Source organism: Tiliqua scincoides, chromosome 14 (assembly GCF_035046505.1).
Source record: "Tiliqua scincoides isolate rTilSci1 chromosome 14, rTilSci1.hap2, whole genome shotgun sequence".
NCBI lineage: Eukaryota > Metazoa > Chordata > Lepidosauria > Squamata > Scincidae > Tiliqua > Tiliqua scincoides.
This window is the reverse complement of record NC_089834.1, coordinates 2,359,268-2,382,043: the sequence shown is the minus strand read 5'-3', so window position 1 is coordinate 2,382,043 and position 22,776 is coordinate 2,359,268. Positions and strand designations below refer to the sequence as shown.

At 50.9% G+C, this 22,776-nt stretch overlaps 1 protein-coding gene across 1 annotated transcript; it reads right to left on the bottom strand.

The window, feature by feature from the left end:
* Positions 1–6,367: 6,367 nt before the first annotated feature.
* On the bottom strand, positions 6,368–22,171 carry LOC136634436 (solute carrier family 2, facilitated glucose transporter member 11-like). Its single transcript, XM_066609956.1, has 12 exons — positions 22,148–22,171; positions 20,597–20,695; positions 19,702–19,862; positions 17,716–17,840; positions 15,953–16,082; positions 15,580–15,728; positions 13,461–13,653; positions 10,951–11,116; positions 10,011–10,112; positions 8,737–8,812; positions 6,824–6,951; positions 6,368–6,574 (listed from the first exon to the last, which is right to left on the bottom strand). Exons 1-12 carry the CDS (start codon positions 22,169–22,171, stop codon positions 6,368–6,370), a joined length of 1,560 nt encoding a protein of 519 aa, XP_066466053.1.
* Positions 22,172–22,776: the final 605 nt, after the last annotated feature.

The window sequence follows — 22,776 nt, the reverse complement described above, 5'->3', positions numbered from 1 at the left end:
CAATCACTTCTGGTCTTTACCACTCGGAAAAGTTTGGTGTCGTCTGCAAACTTAGCCACTTCACTGCTCAACCCTGTCTCCAGGTCATTTATGAAGAGGTTGAAAAGCACCGGTCCCAGGACAGATCCTTGGGGCACACCGCTTTTCACCTCTCTCCATTGTGAAAATTGCCCATTGACACCCACTCTCTGCTTCCTGGCCTCCAACCAGTTCTCAATCCATGAGAGGACCTGTCCTCTAATTCCCTGACTGTGGAGTTTTTTCAGTAGTCTTTGGTGAGGGACCGTGTCAAACGCCTTCTGAAAGTCCACTCAGTTTGAGTGGCTGTCCTCTAGTTCTGGTGTTGTGTGAGAGGGAAAAGAACACCCCTTTATCCATCCTCTGCGTAATCTTATATGTTTCAATCATGCCTCTTTTCTAGACTGAAGAGCCCCAAATACTGTAGCCTTTCCTCCTAAGGAAGGTGTCACAGCCCAGTAATCATTTTGGCCGCTCTCTTTTGCACCTTTGCATTATATCCTTTTGGAGATGTGGCAACCAGAACTGGATGCAGTATTCCAGATGTGCCTTACCATTGATTTGTACAATGCCATTATAACATTAGCTGTTTTATGTTCAGTATATTTTCTAATGATCCCAAGCATGAAATTGGCCTTCTTCACCACTGCTGCACATTGGGACAACACTTGTATCGAGCTGTCCACCAGCACCCCAAGATCTCTCTCCTAATATTTCACATGCAAGGCAGGGGCTTTCCCACTGAGCAGTTTAGGGGGCAAAAGAGCAAATAGATGGCCTATGGTGCAAGGCTTTCTAAACAGGTTATCTTATGAATTAGTCACTGGTTAAAGATCAAGGAACAGAGCTTCAAACTAAGCAGGCTGTTGGGGGGGCAGTGCCCTCCCCCCCAGGCTTTGCATTGGGCATGGGGCTAAATGAATTGGACTTGGGGGCTGAGCTGAGAGGTGGCCAAGCTTTTCAGAATGGGGATTCCTAGAGGGGTTTGAAAATGGTGTTTCGTTTTCTAAATTCATTGTAATGCAAAATATGGTGTTTTGTGTTTTTATTTACAACTGAATGCACAATTCCAGTGTTCTTTGCTCATCACCTCTGAATAGGGGTGTTTGGAAAAAAATGTGGTGTTTTGTGTTTTTATGCCAAACATCCAGATTCCAAGCTGATACCCAGTGTGCAGTTCCTGGTGACTGGTACATCAAACCAATACACAACAGGTTGTAAAGGGTAACAAGGTTTATTCCATGGAAGAGAAACAGAACACACAGCATAAAGCCCTTAAGTGCAACTGCCCTGCCCCTCAGGCAGGGCCTGATGTTTTTGTACAGATTGAAAACTGTTTTGGTTACCTGGCAGAAATAGACCCTACAAGGACATTACCAGAGAGAAGTATCAATTTCTAGTCCTATCCCAAACTGAGCAGCAACTGCCTTTGCTTTCCCCTTCGGGCTGGCTTGATCTACAGCCACCCAGTGGGTACTTATGCCTGCAAATCTCTGTTTGGATGATCTAAGATGGAGATGCTTTGGTTCATCAGACAATGGTGAAGAGCCAAGTGTGCGATGCTGTGAAAGGACCTCTCCAAATGGACTAAATGGCCACACATTGTTACAGCACACATTTTGATGGCTTTCCATCCTGCCACAGAGATAAATTATATCTCGGTCTCTAAGATTCTACAGACCTGGGCTGTGAACCTGCTGGAGCCCCACAAAAGAAATGTTTTCAGCTGGGCTCCTGTAAATAGGAAGGTGATACAGGGGTGTTAAAGCCCAATTAACGCACCACAGAAGAGACTTCACCCAAAATCAACATTAGGGACTTTACCGCCTTTGCTAAAATATTGCAAAAAGCTTAAATATAAACAGAACATGGCTTACGACCCTCCATCCCAAGATATTAAGCCCCCATCCTAACAAGGCAAATTAGCCTTAAAAACCCCCTATACAGCCAACTCTTCAGAGGTACGAACAGGGCAGGAGGTCTGGTCTAGAGGGCAGGAGGTCTGGTCTAGAGGGTTGAGCCTCCATTTGCCTAAAGATAACATCCGAAGGTCGCCAGTTCGAGGCCACCAGCAGCGTGCAACCTTGAAGCAGCTGATAAGCTGAGCCGAGCTATTCCATCTGCTCTGGATGGCCAGGATGGAGGCCAGATCAAGAAAGAAACACCTGAATGTTGTGGTTTCTTGAAAGATAGAAACCTTCTTTCAAATTGTAAAAATCCCTATGGGGATTTAAAAATTGCCTGCCTATGTAAACCGCCTTGAATAAAGTCTAAGGAGAAATCTGAGGACCAAGAAAGGCGGTATAGAAATACCTGTATTATTATTATTATTATTATTATTATTATTATTATTATTATTATTATTATGAACAGCCCTCAGGAACTACCAGCCAATTTGTCTATCGGACTATTTAACAGCCTGTTTTGCCCAAACCCCAGTCCAAGCTTTGCTCAGAGAACTTATGCACACTTTAAGCTAATTAACTCCCCTTTGTTCCCCAACAGCCCCAGCTCTGCACTGCAGCACTACTGGACCCCACCACCAGGGTAGCTTGCCTGTTCAACCTGCAGAGGTCCTCTTCCTCCCCTCTCCAGCCAGCAGCTTCTCCAGCCACCACAGCAACACCTTGATCCTCAGTAGGGCAAAGCAGCCACACACCAATCTCCAGTGTCTCCAGCAGTCTCTGTTCTAGCAATCCACCTGCTGTCCATTCACCCACCTGTCCATTAGTCAGTCCATCAGCCATTAGTTCCTCTGCCCATTAATCCATCAGTTCATTCCTCCAAGCTTTTCTCCTACTACCCACCAACCCCTTCCTTCCTCAGGTGCTGCTTTTATCCCTTAATGACCTGGTTGCCTCTAGTGGCTACAGCTGTGCAGCAGACCCACTACTAGTTAGAGGCCTGGAGTTAAACCTATGCTTGCCTGCAGCAGCAAGGGACTACTGTTGCCACCACACCCTATCTCCTCGAGGGATCTTGCATATTTCCATTACACAGCCCTAAATTTACAGGATTGGCCATTCAAAAAAATTAAAGATAGAGTGGAATACTTTGAAGCAGGGCTCTTACCTGGACCCAGGGCCCAATCCCATACAGTTTTCCAGTGCTGGTACAGCTGTGCACTGCACCTTGTGGTGGGGCAGCAGTCATGGAGGCCTCCTCAAGGAATAAGAACATTTGTTCCCTCACCTCGGGGCTGTGTTGTGGCTGCACCGGTGCTAGAAAGTTGAATAGGATTGGGCCTGTTGCAAGGTAGAAAGAAGGCAACTCAAGTAATCTCAGTACTCAGGAGTGAAAGTTTACAGGCTTTATTTTATTGCAAGCAATGGGCATCTCAAGGAACTCCTGTCACAAAGCATTGAGAGCAATTTCCCAATATTAACTGGACCCTTTATAGCATTCTGGGTTCTTTGTCTGAAAATTTAGACTTCCCATTGGCTGAAGTTTGACATCATAGATGGGGCTGACGCTTAATAGGCTATAGATAACTTTAGAGACACCTGGTAGGCTTGTTTCAGGTTATAGTTCCCATAAAAGGTAAAATTAAACAATTAAACATATTGAATTACAAAGTTTTCAAAAACCAGTAGAGTGTGCTATAACATCATCAGTGTTGACCCTTTTGCACAACCATCAATTCAATTAAAAATTGTTTTGACAAGGTTTAGACTACCCTCATTAAAAGAGATGACACAATGCTCAAAGACAGGCGTGAAGACCAACATTTGGCAGATCTTCAGACCCATTTCTTGGCAAGACTTCATGCCCATCTCATTAGTGCGTCTTGATACAGTCCTCTTATCTTACCTTTCTTCTGTGTTAATCCAAACATTGAACACCTGTGAAGCCTCTCTGCAAAACTAAAGCTTCTTTGTCTTTTCTTAAGACTTTTCTAAAATCAAGCAACCCTTTTGGTTCCGTAAGAACTACTTCTATGGCTAATATGTCTTAATTCTATATAACTATTTACTTTGGGTACGTACTTTGGTTTGGTATCAAGGGTCACTTGGTCTCCATATGTATACTTTTGCTCCTAAAGCATTACAGTAGTAGCTACAGGGATATAGGTATTTAATTAGTGAGTGAATGTTTTTGCCAGGTTGTCTACATAAAACTGGTATTTGCTTATCTGAGTTACATTCCAGACTCTGAGGCCCAAGTATCTTTCGTCAGACTAGCCTTATTACTTTTAATAAAATCAAGCAGTTCTTTACCATTCTGTGTGTTTCCATGCTTTAGTCAGACTTTTAAAATGATTCTTTCTTTGCTTATACTTATACTGGGCTATCCAGTGACTTTACAGTCTAGGGTCAAGGGTCTCCATGCCTCAGGCCCCCAGTTCCCACTCACAATAAACAAGCTGAAATAGCTGAATTGATTTTATTAGACAAAATAATTAGGGTGATTCCTTCAAGAGGAATAAGATTTAAAGTAAAGACTTCACAGAGATTAAAATACAGACACAATAACACAGCAGACCTAAAACTCCAGTTCTAACTGAGAGCCCAATCCTATGCATGTCTATGCAGAAGTAAGTCCCATTTGAGTCAATGGGGCTTTCTTCCAGGAAAGTGTGGATAGGATTGGGCTGTGAATCCATCACTTACAACAGAGTAACAGAGTGTAGCTTCTCATCTGACTTGCAGGCTTGCCACGTCCATGCTAGATGGACAGGCACTGAGGATCGCTCCAAAATGTCAGATACCCAGCCAAGCCAAACATCCCCCCACCATACCAAGAAACCCACTTCCCAGGTCTCTTTTTAAGCAATGAGCATCCATTCAAGGGACCAGCTGATCATCTCCTGACAGGATGATGCAATGCTTAGGGTCACTGTGAGCCAGCTTGTTAAGTGGTACCTTCAGCCACAATAGATCTCTAATAATTACAATGACCTCAGTACCAGAGTTTCACAGTTACTCCTCCCCACATTCGGAAGGAAACAAATAGGAGCAAAAGTGTTCTCTAAGATGGAGACCCTCACAAAAAAGAATCAGACCTGGCCCTAGCTATCGTTTGATCTTTACAGCACTGCAGCTCCTTAAGGCTGGCCCTGTGTGCAGTTAGGGCCCCATTCACCCATCACAGGAAGGACACTATACCATTCAAGAAAGGTGACCCACATGATCCAGGATTGGACCTCTTCGCCTGACCACCGAAGGCCAACGGGCTGGGGCCACTAAGCTCATAAAGGAGGACTCAGTTGGGTGGCTCCTCTGAGCAAAGTATTTGGCTGGCAAGAGAGGTTCGGCCCTGGAACGGGGGTGAAGACAGCCTGCTCTCAGGTGCAGTGGGGTGTGTGTGTGTGTGACTCCATTAAAATGATTGGCAACCAATTTGGGACAGAGGATGAGGTCCTTCTTCAGCCAACACATCATCTATGTAGGAAGCAGTTCCCAAACTTTTTTGACTGTCAGCTCCCTTGGCCTGCTGGGCCTTTGGCCACGGTTCCTCATTAGGGCTACAATCCTATACACTGTAAAGGTGGCAGATTCTTCTCAAGGATTCTGTGGGTCCCCTGGCTCATTTCTGCAGCTCTCTGGAGAGCCATGGCTCACAGTTTGGGAACCGCTGCCCTAAATGATGGCCTCAGGCACAGACGGCTCTTAACAGGATCAGAGAACATCAGCGAAGAGGAGCAGAGGATCTTGCTGTGAGCTGCAGGAGGCAAATAGTGCAGGAGGCAGGTCTGTTCCTACCAAGCATGCACTTGGCTTCAGCCACACCAGCTGCTGATTGCACGGTCCTGCCTGCACCCCAAGCCACAGGCACCAGAACATGGACTCCATGAGCCAATGGCAGGGTCACACAGCCCTCTGCACATGCTTTGTTGTCTTTATTTACATTGTCCTCAATCACAAGCGCTCTGTGAGGTAGGCCACTCTTGTCCCCATTTGAAAAAGGGAGCTGAAGGGAACAGGACAGTTTGTTTGTGTGTGTGATTTGGGAGGCAGCAGCAGGACACGGCTGTGCTTCTCACCCATCAGACCAACCACACAGTTCCTGAGTTCGGCCTGCCGTCCTTGGGGGGCTTGAGCCCCGCCAGGTGCCTTGGCCTCCTATTCCCTGCAGGCAATTCTGCCAGGGCTCTGCGTCCTGCTACGTCCTGCTACGTGATGATCCAGATGATGATCCAGATGATCCAGATGATGATCCAGATGATGATGAAGGGTGAAGAAGCCGGTAGGCAGGAGGAACCCACCTTCCCGGTGAGAGGGACTGGCCCAGGTGCAAATTCAGGCCAGTGTCTTCTGTGCTGCTACCAGTGGACTCTCAGCCTGGCAGCCTCGGCCTCTGGTTACTGCCCCAGCTTGTGAATTTCCAGCCTGGCTGATTCCAGCGCCACTTAGAGCTTGGTGCAGAATCTACCCACTTCCGTGACACTCCCGTCCAAGGCTAGAGCCGACTTCCCCTTAAAATTCAGCTTATCAAACTCTTCCCTGATCTCCACGATGGATTTGTTCTTGGTCTCGGGCAGGAAGAAGTAAATGAGGAGTCCAGACAAGTAGAGGGCGCCCATGAAGATGAGGAAGCTGAACTGCTGGAAACTTTCCTACAGGGGGAAAGACCCTAGTGAGGAGCCACTTCCCCCAACACAGCCATCACGTCCAGGCAGGCCCCCAGAGGGACTTTCAGCAGGCACTGCCGCTGCCCAGCCCAGCCAGGATGGGGCCCAGGCTCCCACTGCAAATTGGCAGCCTCATTCTGCATGTGGCAGGTTTTGCCGCGGCCGTGCAGTTCATCTCCTGCAAGAAGCAGCAGGCACCGGGGGAGCAGCTCTGCTCGGAAGCCGGACACTCACCACGATAAAGGGGAACACCATTCCGATGGCAAAGACCCCGATCCAGTTGAAGGCCCCGCCAATCACAAAGGCCGACGATCTGGAGGACTGGTCAAAGATCTCTACCCTCACAGACCCAATGGCACCAGCTGCGGGAGGAAACCGGAGTGGTCTCAGTGCCATAGTTAAGGCACAAAAATGTTAATGCCCAGGTACCCAGAACACCCCCCAGCGAAGGCACCCTGGAAGCCTCCAAAAGGCATTTCCAGTTTTCATGAAAACCTCCCTGCACCTCAGAACTCCTCCTAAACACGTGTCCAACTGCTCTGGGATGTGCCGTTGGGGGTGCAAGATGGCACCCCCTTCAGGCATGGAACCTGGGGCAATGTACCCCATGCCCCTCTTAGCTACTGCATGGTCCTGCTGCTGGCTTGTCCAGAAGGACACCATGTTTTTGCTTAACATGTCAGTGGCCCTTCTGCTCTGAAAGCCTGCATGTGTCACAGGCAGCACTCCAGTCACAGGTGATGCTGCTGCCCCTGTGTGCGAAAAGCCAAAGGAAAGGGTGGAGAGCCAGGAGAGTTTGGCCACAGGAGCTGGGCCAGGCCTAGCGAGATGGGTGACCCTCCCAGGCACAGACATCCTGAACTCCTGGCTTAGAGGACCATTTCCCTGCAGAGCACTTGGGGACGACTCAAGTGGCTGAAAGGACCTGATGCTGGAGGGAGGGTTGTCCTCTCGCCACCCAGGCGAGGCCTAGGTGGGAATAGTGTTAAGCAAGGATGGTCCCATGTGCGAAAGGGTTACAGAACTGCAGCAGCAGGTCTTTGGGAACATGCAGCTGAAGGAAGGCACTCAGCTGCAAAGCCCCCCAAGCCAATGCCGGCTTTAAGCCAACTGGACCAATGACTCCCATTTGTTTCCTATGCCAAAGGGGACACTGTGCTGGGGTCATCTATACTAGTCTTGTCAAACACATACAACAACACAATGCAATGGACATCGTGATTTTTTTCTCTAAGCCAGGATTGCCCAAACCCCGGCCCGGGGGCCACTTGCAGCCCTTGGGGGCTCCCAATCTGGCCCTCAGGGAGCTCCCAGTTTCCAATGAGCCTCTGGCCCTCCAGAGACTTGCTGGAGCCCATGCTGGCCCAACACAACTTTTCTCAGCATGATGCTGAGAAAACAGCACGACTGTTCAATCTCTCACCCAAGCTGTGGGACGAGAGCTCCCTCCACTGCTTGCTGTTTCACGCCTGTGATGCTGCAGTGGCAGCAATGGAAAGGCCGGCCTTGCTTTGTGCAAGGCCTTGAGCTACTGCAAGACCTCCATTCGTTCATATAAGTTCCACCTCTAATAAATTCATTTATCTTATTTTATTCAAATTTTAAATGTAAATTAATTCTTTTATTTCCTGGCCCCCGACTCAGTGTCAGTGAGATGTGGCCCTCCTGCCAAAATATTTGGACACCCCTGCTCTAAGTAAAACATGAAATTAATATTTTTATTCAATCATTTCACAGTCACTAACACAAGTGGTTTTGTGACTATTTCCTTTTCAGAGGTCATCTACACACTTGGTTTGCTTGTAGGCTGACGTGCCTGCAATTTGATATGAAAAGGTGTTGGGTGCCGTGTGGTCCGTTAACTCACATGCACTTTCTGAAGCACACATCTGGATTGCTTTCCATTCTACCACAGAGAAATGAAAGTCCACAATAAATTGTATTTTTGCCTATGATTTTATGGTGAACCTGGGGCCCCTGCAAAAATTGTTCTAGTGAGGCCCTGCAGCTCCTGAGACCAACCCTGACTGGGTCACTTCTGTGCCAGCACCCCCTTTCCCCAAAGCCTTGGAGTAAATGCAGCCAGGATGTGGTCCGTCCCGTCCCCCCGCTTCCCAACATCACTTGCACGATAGTTGCCCGCTTACCTGGGCCCACTGCAAAGCAGATCACAAAGCAGAACAGCAGTACGAGGCTGCAGTACGGCATCCAGGAGGCCCAGTGCTGGAAGAAAAATGATTTCTCAGCGGGGAGCTCTGACTACTTGTGGACGCCTGTTGTAGGTTTGTGGTCCTGCTTTGACAGCAGCTTAGGTGCAGAACCGCTAACAAAGGGAACCTGCAGGAGATGGGGGGGGGCGCCTGACTGAGGGCAGCTTATTCAATGAGAAGATGCTCCAAGAGCAGGACTCAGCATGGAATGTGCAGCAACACAAGGGGCTGGGCAACTTCAGGGGGGTTTGTACCATTCAGAGGCACTCTGCCCCTATTTATTTATTTTTTCACTTTTTTATATCACCAAGGAGATCAGAGTGGTGCACATGGTTCCTCCCCTTCTTTTGTCCTTACAACAACACTATCGGGTAGGCAAGGCTGAGAGAGAGTGACTGGCCTAAGATGCCCCATGAAGCTTCATGGTTGAGCAGGGATTTGAATCTGCTGGGGATTTGAACCTGTCTTCTAGGTCTAAGTCTGACTCCCGAACCACTACACCAGGGGTGCCCAAACCCCAGCCCTGGGGCCACTTGCGGCCCTCGAGGAGCCCACAGTCTCCAATGAGACTCTGGCCCTCCAGAGATTTGTTGGAGCCCACACTGGCCCGACACAACTGCTCTCAGATTACATGTGACTGTTTGACCTCTCACGCGAGCTGTGGTATGAGGGCTCCTTCCACTGTTTGCTGTTTCACATCTGTGATGCAGTAGTAGCAGCAAAGGAAAGGCCAGCCTTGTGCAAGGCCTTTTATAGGCCTTGAGCTATTGCAAGACCATTCATTCATTCATATAAGTTCATCTTTAATGTATTCATTTATGTAAACTTACATAAGTTTATTCAAATTTTAAATGTAAATTAATTCTTTTTTTCCCCGGCCCCCGACACAGTGTCAGAGAGCTGATGTGGCCCTCCTGCCAAAAACTTTGGACACCCCTGCACTACACCATCTGGCGTTCTGGATTGCTGGATGCTTGCAGGGAGGGGGCAAGCTGCAGAAGCAGGCTGCCGGATTCTGTCCTGGCCTGTGTCTGTCTGTGGCCCCTTTTGTCACCAGCCTGCTGGACTAAGCAGCCCCACTCCAGTGGGTCTCTCCCACCCCCCCACGATCTGGCTTGCTATCCCTCTCATCAGCCCCAGGCTAGGCTTCCCTCAAGTTGCCTGAGGTGCTTCTTCCAGGTGAAGGTTACACAGGGCAACACCAGCCTTACCTGCAGGGACAGGGTTAGGGTGACGACAGCCAGCACTGTGGCCATCAGCCAGTAGCCTCCCAAAAGGATCGTCTTCCTCTTGAACTGCTCAATGATGAAGCTCTGAGGGGGGAAACAAAAATGACATGGAGGCTTCTGCAGACAGGAGGTGCCTAGGCCCCCAGCAGTGGTGTAGCTAAGCCATCTGGCAACTGGGGGCACAAAATTTTTTAATACACACCCTGGCCTCAGAAAACTTTCAAAAGGCACCCCCTGACACCCCCCTGGCATGGCACCTGGGGAAATTGAGCCCTGCCCCCTTAGCTACGTCACTGCCCCCCAGCAGTGCTGGCATTGGGTCAGCTCTGCACCCAGGGCATCTTCCATCACCACCCAGACCAAGAGGAGGCGGCTGACCAAAGAGACTGGCTCTGCCAAGAGCGCAGCTGCCCTGTCTGGATCACAGCCCATGAAGTGGCACTTAGAGGATGGGTGGTGCGGTAGGTGCTGATGGTGGAGGCCACTGACTGTATCAGAGCCTGCTGTCAGTGGCAAGTCTACCCAGAGTGGCTGGCACGTCTTCTGCTCCACCAGTCAACTCTGTTCTCAGGCAGATCATGAGCTCACTGTCCAGGAGCCACCTCAGGCAAAGGTGTAACTTATGGCCCTGGTGCTCAGGGCAGTAATGTCACAATGTCACATCAACGTCACATCATCTGGCTTCTCCACAGGAAGCCCGAATGTTGGGCGCATTGCCCCTGGGATTTCTCCCCACTCAGGTAGGGGTGTGTGCGCAGCACTCTGCTGGGGAATAGAGCTCCCTTGTGTCAGTCTGCTGCTGTGGCCACTCCTCCGGTCAGTCTCTGCCGTGTGCGTGTGCGCGTGTGGAGAGAAAGTGGCCCTCCCAGGCACCCCCTGAAGTTTGGCTGCCCCAGCCCAATGCCCTCGCAGTGCTACTCACACAGAACACAGCCGAGACCAGTTCGCAGAGACTGACCCCCAGGGTCAGGTAAGGGATGTGGTCCTTGTCAAAGCCGGCTGCCTGGAGCACCTCAAATGTATAGAAGTAAATCTGAGGAGGAGAGGACTGGTTAACGGAGAAGCCGGGAGCTGACTCTACCACGTCGCTGTCAGGGACAGCACCACACAGTGCGCCAGAGCAGGGCATTGCTTCTCCACACAGATGCAGGCATTTGGACACAATGCTGTGAAGCAGCTGAGACTTTGGCACAACTGAGCAATTGAAAGACACAGACTGAGCAGGACTCAGAGAGCAGCAAGCTGGCCAGTGGTGTAGCTCAGGCATCTGACATCCAGAAGCACAAAACCTTTTAACACCCCCATAACACCCCCCAAAATTTTAACACCCCCATACAAAGACGACGACGACGACACTGGGTACCTTTTGAGGCCCTGGGTACCATGCCTTGACAGGGTGTCTTTGAGGCCTCTGAAAGGCACTCTGGGTTTTATTTTTTTGCAGATTTTGTGATTTCATCTCATTTTCAGAACCTTTATTGGCATAATAAGTTTACATAAAAACATAAATATTCTATCTCAACCCAGCCCTGTCACATACTAGACACAAATATCATAACAGAAGTTCAACAATTAGAAGCCACCATTGAGTTATGTTCTCTTTATCATCAACTTTATATACTGAGCCACCACCTCGGAGACCTCCACACCTCTCAGAATGTGGCAAATTATGCCAGGCCGAGCAAGCGACCAGGATTGGGATTAAATAACAAGCTCGTAAGTCCTGATCCAGCGGGCAGTAGAATAACATATGGTGAAGTGACTCCACGCCTCCCAACCTACACAGAGTCTCTCATCAACTGGTAGCCCTCTGAGTCCACCGACCAACACTTCCAAGGGGATGGTGTTGCACCTAGTGAGGGTAAGTGCCCTTCGTTCTTGGGGACGTCCCAAAAGATGTAGGTACTCAGGCCTCCTTCTAAACGTGACCAGAAACTGAGACTAGAGTGGCGAGCAAAGACCATACAGGTCTTGCTGTTCTATATCAAGGTGCCTAAGGGTGCAATCCTGACTATCTGTTAGGCTGGCGCAAGCCCTTGTGCCGGCACAGGAGGGTCGCAAACATGCTGTAAAGCACGTTTGCACCCACAGAGGCTGTATCCAGTCTCCGTGCTGACTTGGGAAGGGAGGGTTGTGTCGGCCAACCTCAGCCAACACAGGGGTCTGGGGAGGGTAGGGAGGAGGGCAGGGAGGAGGTGGGAGGGAGGCATTCTGGGGAGGGGGAGGGCAGGCAGAGGGCAGACCCAGGGGCAGGCGGGGAGCAGGAGGTGGGGCTGGGACCCAGCTGTTATGCCTGATCCCAACCTCCTGAGGTGGCTCAAGTCCAAGGAGACTCATTGGGGCAGTGGTGGCTTACCTGGGGGTAAGGGAAAGATAGAATTGCACTGTAACTTTCAAGTTTCTAAAAGCCTGGTCTAGAGTCATCAAGCCTGACAAAGCAAGGACAAGTCCCATAGAATGTACCTTCTTACTAAATAGAGCTAGCCCTGGAAGAGGCACCGAGTTCAACAAGAGACTCCTAAGTAGACCAGCCTGATCCATCTGGAAGCGTACTCTCAACCCAAATCTGAAAACCCTGAGTCAAGCCCAAGTCTGCAGTCCGAACTGTCCCAACTCAAGACAGAGGGTTGTGTAAGCTACACAACCTGGGACGCCTAAGGTTTTGCAAAGGAACGTCACCGGAACCCTCTCAATTATACAATTAAAAGCCAACTCCAAATAGGGATCCCATATAAGAGCTGTGAGACGGCTATTGCATTAATGGCCAATAGTATGGCCAGAACATAGGAATTACCCTGGTATGGTGAAAGCGAGTGATGATCTGTGCCGTAACCTTAGCTGAATTTACCATCGCTTTACGGAGAGTGGCATCGACACTTTTTAGCTGTCGAGCAAGATCATTTGTCAATGAATTGAAGGGTAGGAGTAAGGATTTTGTGATTTGAAAGACAGAAAGTCGACTTACGTGTTTTTCTTCCAAATTCTCATTTTAATTAATTTTAAACACTTTAAAAGCGTGCTAGGCAGGTTATATCGGTGATATTGCATCAGTAGATGCAGCCAAAGTTATTATTTCTAGCTGGAAAAGTCATCTGTTTTAATTTCTGGAAAATATCTTAAACATCAGAATGAGGTCTTTTGTGTTTTTAACAAAAAGAAACACCTCTACCGGAAGTCAGAAGCCTCTAAGATACCCCCTCAAGGCATGTACTCAGGGCAATGTACCCTCTCTGCCCCCCCCCCAGTTAAGCTGGCCCCGGTCACCCCAGTTAAGCTGTTAACTTAAGCTGTTAAATTAAGCCCCAGTTAAGCTGGCCCCAATCGCCCCAAAACTAAGCTGGCCCCAGTCGCCCAGGAGAGACGCATCCATGTACCCCAGCGATGTGCATCCTGCTGCCCCGCCCTAGGGGGTGTGCCGCCCACAGCCGCTACTCAACTGCATTGATGCCGCTCAGCTGCATGGTGACCACGGTGAGGACCAGCATGTACAACTGCCAGCGCAAGGAGGGATCCTTCACCACCTCCCAGACGCTCTTGCTCCGGGCACTCTTCAGGGTCGCCCGCTCCTTTCTCAGGTCGTCGAGCTCTGCTTGATGGTGTCCTTTCCCCCAGAACGTCTCCATCGCTGGGAACAAGAAGGAAGGCATCAGGGTGAGCACTGGCCTTCTAGCCATGTGCTCAGCCTCAAAACTGGCACAGGGTTGGCTGGAGCCACATCAGAGGATTCCTAGAGTTGAACCAGAGAAGCCTAGGGCTTAGCAGGCATGTCTCATCCCCCCCCCCCACACACACACAACGTAACAAGACCCCCCCATCACGCCCCACCAGAACTGAGGGTCATCCCCTGAAACTGGCAGGAGACTCGGGACAGACAGAGAGAAAGATCTGCAGACAGTGCGGGATTAACCTGTGGATCCACTGGCTTAGGTGGCTCTGAAAGGGAATGACACCAATTCAGGGAGGACTGGTCAATGATTTCCATTGGAGAATAGCTCTACATATGGCGACGGGGCAGGGGTAACCACCATGTTCGGTTTGCCCCTGGATACTGCTTGCTGGGCCTTGTCTGTGGCCTGCCCAGAGGCTGACTGCTGTGGGAAGCAGGGAGGAGCTCTTCTTATGCCACGTCACATTTTCCCCATACACCTGCCCTACCTCGCAGATAGGAACTGACATCCTCTGGCCTGTAACTGTAGCTTAGAGCAGTGTTTCTCAGACTGTGGGTTGGGACCCACTAGGTGGGTTGCGAGCCAATTTCAGGTGGGTCCCCATTCATTTCAATATTTAAATCTTAATACCTGATGCTCCCATGGTATGCAACTGCATTTGGGGAAAAGTGACAGACCTGTACTTTTAACAAGCTACTACGTATATTCTTTTAACAATGATAGTCAATGGGACTTACTCCTGGGTCAGTGTGGGTAGGATTGCAGCCTAGGATGCTTAAAAATGTTCCTGCTTGATGATGTCAGTTCTGGCCATGACATCACTTCCGGTGGGTCCTGACAGATTCTCATTCTAAAAAGTGGGTCCCAGGGCTAAATGTGTGAGAACCACTGGCTTGTAGGAAAGGAGTCAAGAAGAGATCCAGCACATAATTAGCATGTGGAAACCGCTGCCAGCATATCTGCCAGCAGATATGGTGGCAGCCATTCATTTCGATGAGTTTAAAAAGGGGTTGGACAAATTCATGGTGTCACTCATGACACCTACACACTACCTCTAGGTTTGGCAACAGGGAGCCTCCGAATACCAGTTGCAGGGAAGCCAAAGCTAGAGAGGGGCTGTCTTCCTCGCCTGCTTGTAGTCTTCCCTGAAGCTGCTGTTAGGCCACTGTGGGCAACTGGATCTGGTAGGCCCCAGTTTAGGCTCCAGCAGGGTTCTTCTTATGTTAAATGCTAGGCAATGTTGGAAATAATTGACCAAAGTAATTCAGATCACTCAGGCAAATGAGCCAAGCTACATGACCAAAGCAAGTTAGATCCTCATGCCAATGTGCCAAGCTGCATTCTTCTGAGGAGGAAAAAAGAAAGAGAAGCTGATGACAAAGCGCTCTAGACTTGGTGAAAAATGTTTTCCCAAAGCCAAATAGAGAGCTTGGAGATGAAACCTGAATGAGTGGGTTGGAGATGAGCATCTCCAAGGGGACGCGAACCTAATGCACACCCTCAACATCTAGGGCGGTGTTCTTCAACCTGTGGGCTGTGACCCCAATGGGGTTGTGAAACCTCATTTGGGGGATTTGCGGATTGGGTCCTGGGAGGGGGGCAGGATTGGGGGTGCACCCCAGTCTCATACTTGATTTTGGGGGTCGTGGCATTAAAAAGGTTGAAGACCACTGATCTCACTCGGTGGTGAGTGGGACAGGACACCCAACGCAACACATGTTTGCCACCATATTGCCCAGGTGAGTGGCCAAATTAAATCATCACAAGCAAATAAATAAAATGAAGTTCTATCCCTCTCTGCTTTGACAACAGTAGAGACTGCCTGGCCGTCAGAAGACCTTCTGCATGACCTGTCAACAGGAAGAGCCCTGGGCCCAGTTTACCTTTCAAGCAGGCTTCCTCGTCTCCTTTGTGCAAGAACAGGTGAGGCGGGGACTCGGGGAAGAAGGGAAGAGTCAGCAGCTGGATGGAAGAGCTGATGCCGGTGAAGGCCATCAGCACTGGCCACAACAAGGCTGTTCCCAGAAGCTCTCTGGCAAAGCAGAGCAGAAGAGATCAGGCTTTGCTTCAAATCTATCGCACCCCCTCCCTGCACCACTGCCACTCACAAAGGCACATGCCCAGAGGTGTTGAGCCCACTGGTGTGTGTGACTCAGAATCCCCTCCTGCACAGGCAGAGCTGGCTGTGTGGTCCTCCAGAGGGCAGTCGCCTACGCAAGGAACAGAACTGGAAGGGGCAGTCATGCAGGACTCTACCTTTGGCCCATAATTTGGCCGAGGGCCTTTCCCAGACTCCAAAACAGGGACATGGTGGAGTTTGCAAATCCACGGAGCTTCTTGGGGGACACTTCCCCGAGGTACTGGGGGTGGAGAGGGACACATAGACCTGGAACAGAAGGCAGGCATGGGGATAGAGTAGAGAGAGGTTCTTTTTCCTCTCTCACAACACCAGATCCAGGGGACAGCCACTAAAATTGAATGTTGGGAGAGCTGGAACAGGAAAAAGGAAATATTTTGTTACACAGCATATAATTAGTCTGTGGAACTCCTTGCCACAGGATATGGGGATGACACCCGGCCTGGATGCCTTTAAAAGGGGATTGGACAGCAGTCCATCACAGGTGACAAGCCATGACGGCTACGTTCAGCCTCCAGATTTAAAGGGAACTGATCTCTGAATGCCAGATACAAGTGAGAGGCAATTGGTTACTGGTCTCTTGTCATCTTGAGGCATCTGGTTGTGACCTGAAAATCCCCTCTTGCCTTTTAGCTGTGATTTTCTCTCGATATCTAGTTATGCTTTTATGGACTCCAATATCATGCAAGTCAAACTGTTCTCCCAGCATACAGGCCATATTTCCAGGAATTTGGTCAAGCCACAAGCTCATGGTTACACACACACACACACACACACACACACACACACACACACACACACACACCCCATTGTCACACATTCTGGGAGGAAGTCTTGTGTCTTAAACCAATCACTCTTTAAGCATCTCCTACAGTACTGTATGCAACTCTGAACTGCCTTCAATGATTTCGGTGTTGAAATTCCGTTTCTGCGTCATTGTATCGTACCTACAACCTGTATTTTTTCCACACAGTCTTTGTTAAGTTCCCCTTTCTAGGAAGCCAGCCAGCACCCCCCGATTGAATTTTGCTGATAACTGATACCTACATCCTGATCCCCATTCAAATGTATACATATGAAGGCATGACTCCAAGCACCCAGCTTGTGTCAGAGGGTCCTCTCCACAGGACTCTCCCCCCTCCAACTGCTCTACAGGACAGGTAACTATCTTGCGCCTGGAACTCTTTTCCTTCTTCCCCCCCTTTTTCTCCCCTTCTCTCCCCATCTTTAGTTAGCAGCTGGGGTTGGCAGAGCAGGGACCCCTAAAGCCTTCCCTACAACCCCCTTCCTTATCTGTTTTCCTCGGATGCAGCAAATACCCTCCACACGCAACCACCATGGAGGCCAGGTACACTGGATTCAAGCATTAGGACCAAGAAATATCATTTCTCCACGTGCTGTATGTTTCCCTTTGTTCTTTGCAATAAATCATAATCTTTTATTGAAAGTTATCTTTCTCTCAGTCTCCTCTTTAAGCAAAAGGGAATTTCTCTTGTTATCCAGCCTACGACCCTAAGGTTCCAATAAGGGCAGTGCAATAATTCCCCTAAACAAAACAGCCCCTTTGGTAACATGGTGGGTTCCTGTGAGATGGGCCTGGCCTGATCCAGCAGGGCTCCTCTGGGGTTCTTATAATGGTTAGGTTCAGAGGATGCAGAAGCGCACACTGTGGAGGCAGACACCTCCTCCTCAGCAACCTGCGTGTTGCCAACACTGCCCCCCCACCAGTATCCTGCTCCAGCAGACGTTAGGGGCTGCCAGGCAAAACCTCAAGAGGAACCTGGGCTTCAATACACAGTGCAGGCGACCCGCCTCCCTTCCTCTGGGAGAGCCCCAACTCCAGCCTCGCCATCCCCTCGCAAGGAGGGCCGGTGCTGCTCACCTGCACTGACACCGCTGAGGAAACGGCCCACCAGGAGCATCTCGAAGGACCTGGCCGCCTTGCTGAAGCCCAGGAGGCACGCGCTGAGCAGCATGACCACGTTGTTGCCCAGCAGGCACTTCTTTCTGTGGGCAGGAAGACAGGCACAGCTGCAATGGAAGGGGCAGCCGCAGGGGGTAAGGCCAATTGGGCCCTGTGCCTAAGGGCCCCCACGCCAGGGTCATCTGCTCCAGTCTTGTCAATTACACACAGCGCAACATTTTGGTTTTTTTTCTTCTAAACGGCAAATAACATTTTTACTAAGTCATTTCACAGACACACTAAAACAAGTGGCTTCGTAATTCTGCACATTTGGTGGTTTACTTGAAGGCCTTCAGGTCTGCAATTTTAGATTCAAATGTCCTCAGATCCTTTTGGTCCATGAACTCACAAGCACTTTTCCAGCACATATTTGGATTGCTTTCCATTCTGCCCTAGAGGTGTCTACAATGCTCTTAATTTATACCTCTAAGATTCTACAGACCTTTGCAGCAAACCTGGAGCCCCATCAAAAATGTTCCCAGATGGGCCCCTTCGGCTCCTAGGCTAACCCTGGGTGTGGCAGCAGGTGGTCCCACGGTGGGGTTGGCCTGGAGTCTCGGAGATTGGCACCTGTCTCCAGACAACTCTGGAAGGCAGGGCCGGCCTTCAAGCAATTTGACCAATGCTGCCAAATTGGACCCTGCACCTGGAGGAGCCCCACATTGGGGCAGTGAGTGGAGTGCCCACAGCCACAGCACTCCACTTTGCTCTGTAGCTGACACTCTGGCATGGAGGAGAGTGCAGCGAGGAGGGACTATTGCCACTGGATGCCCCCCCCCCCGTCCGATTGGTTTGAAACCCCCCACCCGGCAGCAGTTGTCGGTGATGATGCTGCTGGGTGCCTTGATGCTGCTGCTCATCCTGGAGCAAGCCCAGCCCCCGCAACAATGTTTTGCATTGGGCCCCACAACTCCTCCTTGCCAGAAGCCAACCCTGGAAATCTAAAAGGACCTCCTTGAAATCACACTGGGTTGGGGGGAAAAGTACAACAAGCCGCACACAGAAGCAGGGATCGCTTTGGTCAGAGGTGGTGGCGCTCTGAAGCACAAGACCTGCTGCTTCCCCTCAGGCCAGGGTGGAAGACAAAAAATAGAGACCCTCTAAGATCATCTCTGCCTCTCATCAGTGGTGAACTGAGCACATGTGGGAAGCACATGGAAGGAAGCCACTCACATGCAGCCCCCCTAAGTAAACAAGAGCACCTCATACTCAGAGGGGAGGAAGAGCCTCCCCTCCCCCCTTGGTCCAAGTGACTCTCTTCTGACACCCGGACTCTCAGGGCCCAATCCTAGCCAACTTTCCAGCGCTGACGCAGTTGTGCCAATGGGGAGGTGGGAAGGCAGTCACAGAAGGCAAGGAAATGCTTGTTCCCTTCCCTTGGGGCTGCACTGTGCCTGCATCAGCGCAGGAAAGTTGGTTAGAATCGGGACCTCAGCCTCCCTGCCTCCAGGGGCCTCAGCAGGTACTGCGCTGACTGGGAGAAGTCTGGAGAAGCTGGCAAGGAGGCCAGTGAGCCAGCTTCCCAAAGTGGGCCCCGTGTAAGGGGTCAGCGACTGTCGAGGTCCTCTTGGTCTGGTCACACAGTCCATGTCCAGTTCCAGAGCATGCAATCACAGTCACTGCCTAGCATCGTATGCATGTGTGAGCTACCTATGATAGCACATGAGCCATGCAAGAACGCTGCAAATGACTCCACTCCTTATTACCAGGCCCGATTCCTGTTCTGTCTGCTAGAGGTGAGAAGACCCTTCTGGCCGGGCCTAGAAAACCCCAGCGAGCTCCAGAAATGAGCTCCAGCAAGGCTAAGGCCCGTGGCCGAGTCCTGCACCCACTTTGCTCCTGGCTCAGCACTTTCTGGCTTTCATGGGTTCCCCGCGACCAGTCGGGCTGGGAACTTTGGCGTACTTTCCATACTTCCCCGCCAGGTATCCACTTGTCATGGAGCTCAGGAGCCCTCCTAAGCCGTAGATGGACACCACCGACGACCAGAGCAGGGTGAGGGTTTCCGGCGGGACGGGGAGGCCAGAGCGCTCCAGCCAGGTGTCGTTGATAAACGCCTTCACGTGCTGGAAAGGAGAAAGCCGGCAGGCAGTCGAGATCAGAGGCACACACCTTCCCAAGAAGCCAGCAGCAGCCAGACTCAGTAGTGGCAGGCCCTCAGGGCAGAGACAATGCCATCATGTCATGTGATGTTGCCACATCACTTCCTCCTTCGCCTTGCACCCCAACTCCACCAACTCCACTCCCAGTGGCTGAGATCATTTTTGGCTGCAGCTCAAGTTGACCAAAGGGAGTCGCCCACAACCAGTCCGCCCACATATGGGAAAAGCCAGTTCTGGGACAGACCTGCAGCATGTTTCAGAGGGGCTAATGCAATACAGTGAGATAAAGGGAAACCTCACTGGTGATGGTTGGCATCCTTGCAGGTGGGGTGAGAGCTGGTGTGCTCCCCGGCCATGGGAGCCCCCTTCTTGACTGGCACCCAGGGCAGATCGCCCTCATGCCCTGTGCTTGCTATGCCACTGTGAGCACCAGGACTGCCACCAAAACAAGACCTTTGTGGCATGCTCTGGAGGCCACCCATCTCTCAGGGTTCCAGTCTGAGGAAAGATACATGGAAGGAAATGGCAGGCTGGCCACTTTGATGGCTGCAGCACGTGACGTGTGGCAGGGCAGCTGTGGGGCATCCAGCCCTGGAGAGGGATGCTGTGGCCAGGAACAAGACAGGGCTGGGAGGGCAGCTGGGCCAGCTCTGATGGTGGGGCTGCGGAAAGCGTCGCGGCATTCCGGTGTTTCTTACCACAGACGTGTAGGTGATCATAGAGATCTGAAAGCCAACCTGGAATGAGCCCCCGACTCCCAGCACAAAAATCATTTGGAGCAGTCGCCGGTACTGAACCTGGGGGGGGGGGGGGAGAGAGAGAGAGAGAGAGAGGTTTCTTTCTCTTTTGTGCAAAGTCCAGAATTTGTGCTCAGTGAAAGCTCCAGGACTTTCACTTTGCAACTTACTTCATGGCAGGAAAAGAGACCGGTACAAAAAAGAGCTCCTGTGCTGGCTGGAGGTGCCAGATCGCTGCAAGAATGACTTTCAGACAGCGACTCAAGAAAGTGAGCAAAGCTGCATGAGATTGGGAAGGCGAAGCAGAACACAAACCTAGCACTATTACCCAGCTTGACTGTGGGGGAAATTCACTCCCAAGGATGACCTGTCATGCATAAACCAGAGAGCTTCACCTGAGGTGTGAGTGGGAGGCAGAGCCGAGCCTGCCTCACATCCTGAAGGACGGCTTGGTCTTGTCCACCCTCCCGTTCCACAACTCAGTGCAGCGCCACGTCCCTCTAGCTGGGAGGGGGCCTGCTGTGGTAGGGAGCTCTGTCCCTAGTGTGCATCTTTAAGGAAGCAGCGGCCTTAAAAATCCCAGAAGCAGACTGGCACACCGACCACCGGTTTGGCAGCTGGGACCATTCAGGCATGGCCTTTTGGAGGGGACAAGCACACTTTTTGTGTGATGGGGAAGGGGGGCATTTGGTTGCCATTCTGTGGCCCAAAGTTGTGCCTTCGGACCAGGCAGCAGTGAAAGGAAGGCAGGGAGGAATGAAATTGGGGGAAGGAGGGTAGCGACAGCAGAAAAGTCTTTGGAGTCCAGGTCTACTTGGAGCACCAGCGGGTAGATACAGTAATACAGAAACTCAGACACACGCCCAAGTCTCTCTAGAACCTTTTCAATCTAGAAAATCATTGCAGAAAATCAGCATCAGGGTATTTAGGCTCACAATAGAATGGAAAGTGTTCTGTGTGCACCAAAACGGACTTCGGAAGCAGCTGGAGTCCCGCAGTTGTGTCCCTGAGCTCCTCTACGCTCCTTCATGGGAAGCAGGTCTACAAGCCAAAGAGCTCCTGCAGCAGGCCAGTTTCCTCCCAGACCGGACACGGTGTTAAGGGGTGTCAGGTCTGCATTCCTCGGCCCTGCGCACATGGCTTGCCACCACTCACAGTAGCGCCACCAGCATCCCAAATGAGATTGGCAATTGTAAGATCCCAAGATATTTCTCCTTTGTCTCCTGGGCCCCTTTCTGACCCTGGGCCCAGGCACAAAATCCTCCCTGAGCTCTCCTCTCATGGGACCTGCTGCAAATCCAATGGGCCGTCTGTTGAGGTTGGTCTTGCGTTCCGAGCTGCCTCTCTTCTTCCGTGCCAAGTCAGCAGGGAAGAATCCCACAAGTGCCAAGGGCTGCGTCAAGACTCCCACAAGCACCAAGGCTTGCGAACTGGGTCCTAACCAGCGGATGCTGACGAGGGCTCCTGGCCCCCCCAGGGTGGGATGAGGCAAAGAAAGAAGGTGCCACTTACCAGGTCCTGAAAGAAAGTGGCCATCTCGGCGCTCGTGGGTGCCCTCCTGGTTGCTGGACTCAGGTGGCAGCTGTTCTGGGTGCCCAGCTTCACTTTTGCCTGATCCTCTTTGTCTGGCGTGGCACCGAGCTGAGCAAGGTTAATCTTTCATCGCAGAATGTTCTTCTCGTGGGACTTGGTTTGGCTCCAGCTCAGCTGCTGGCAGAACAGTCTTCTGCCATCAGTCACTGTCCAATCCATGAAGGGGGTGCGGCCCCATCACATGGCCAGAGGATACGGGCTAGGAGCATGGCCTGAATTGGGACGAGGAGGAGGGCTCTTTGCAGGGCAGTTAGCAGCTTCTGCTTTTTAAAGAATCCCAGTGCTTGAGGCAATTAGCCGTCTGAGCTTTCCATCATCCATGTTCCATTGGAGGCTCCTCAGGACCCAACACAAGTCAGGCTCCAACCCACCACTTGAGAAGTGCTGTTTTGCAGCATTCACCTAGAAAGCCAATAATGGCTGGCAACCTTCAGTCTCGAAAGACTATGATATAAGCCTCCAGCACCCGGTATTCCCAGGCGGTCTCCCATCCAGGTACTAACCAGGCCTGACCCTGCTTAGCTTCCAAGATCAGACAAGATCAGGCA

Coding starts and splice junctions, on each gene's coding strand:
- LOC136634436 (XM_066609956.1), bottom strand. CDS start 22,171: ATGGCCACTTTCTTTCAGGACCTG. Junction 11,117..13,460: donor AGCGGCATCAATGCAGTTGA/GTAGCGGCTGTG, acceptor TGTCCCTGACAG/CGACGTGGTAGAGTCAGCTC. Junction 10,113..10,950: donor TGGTCTCGGCTGTGTTCTGT/GTGAGTAGCACT, acceptor TTCCCCCCTCAG/AGCTTCATCATTGAGCAGTT.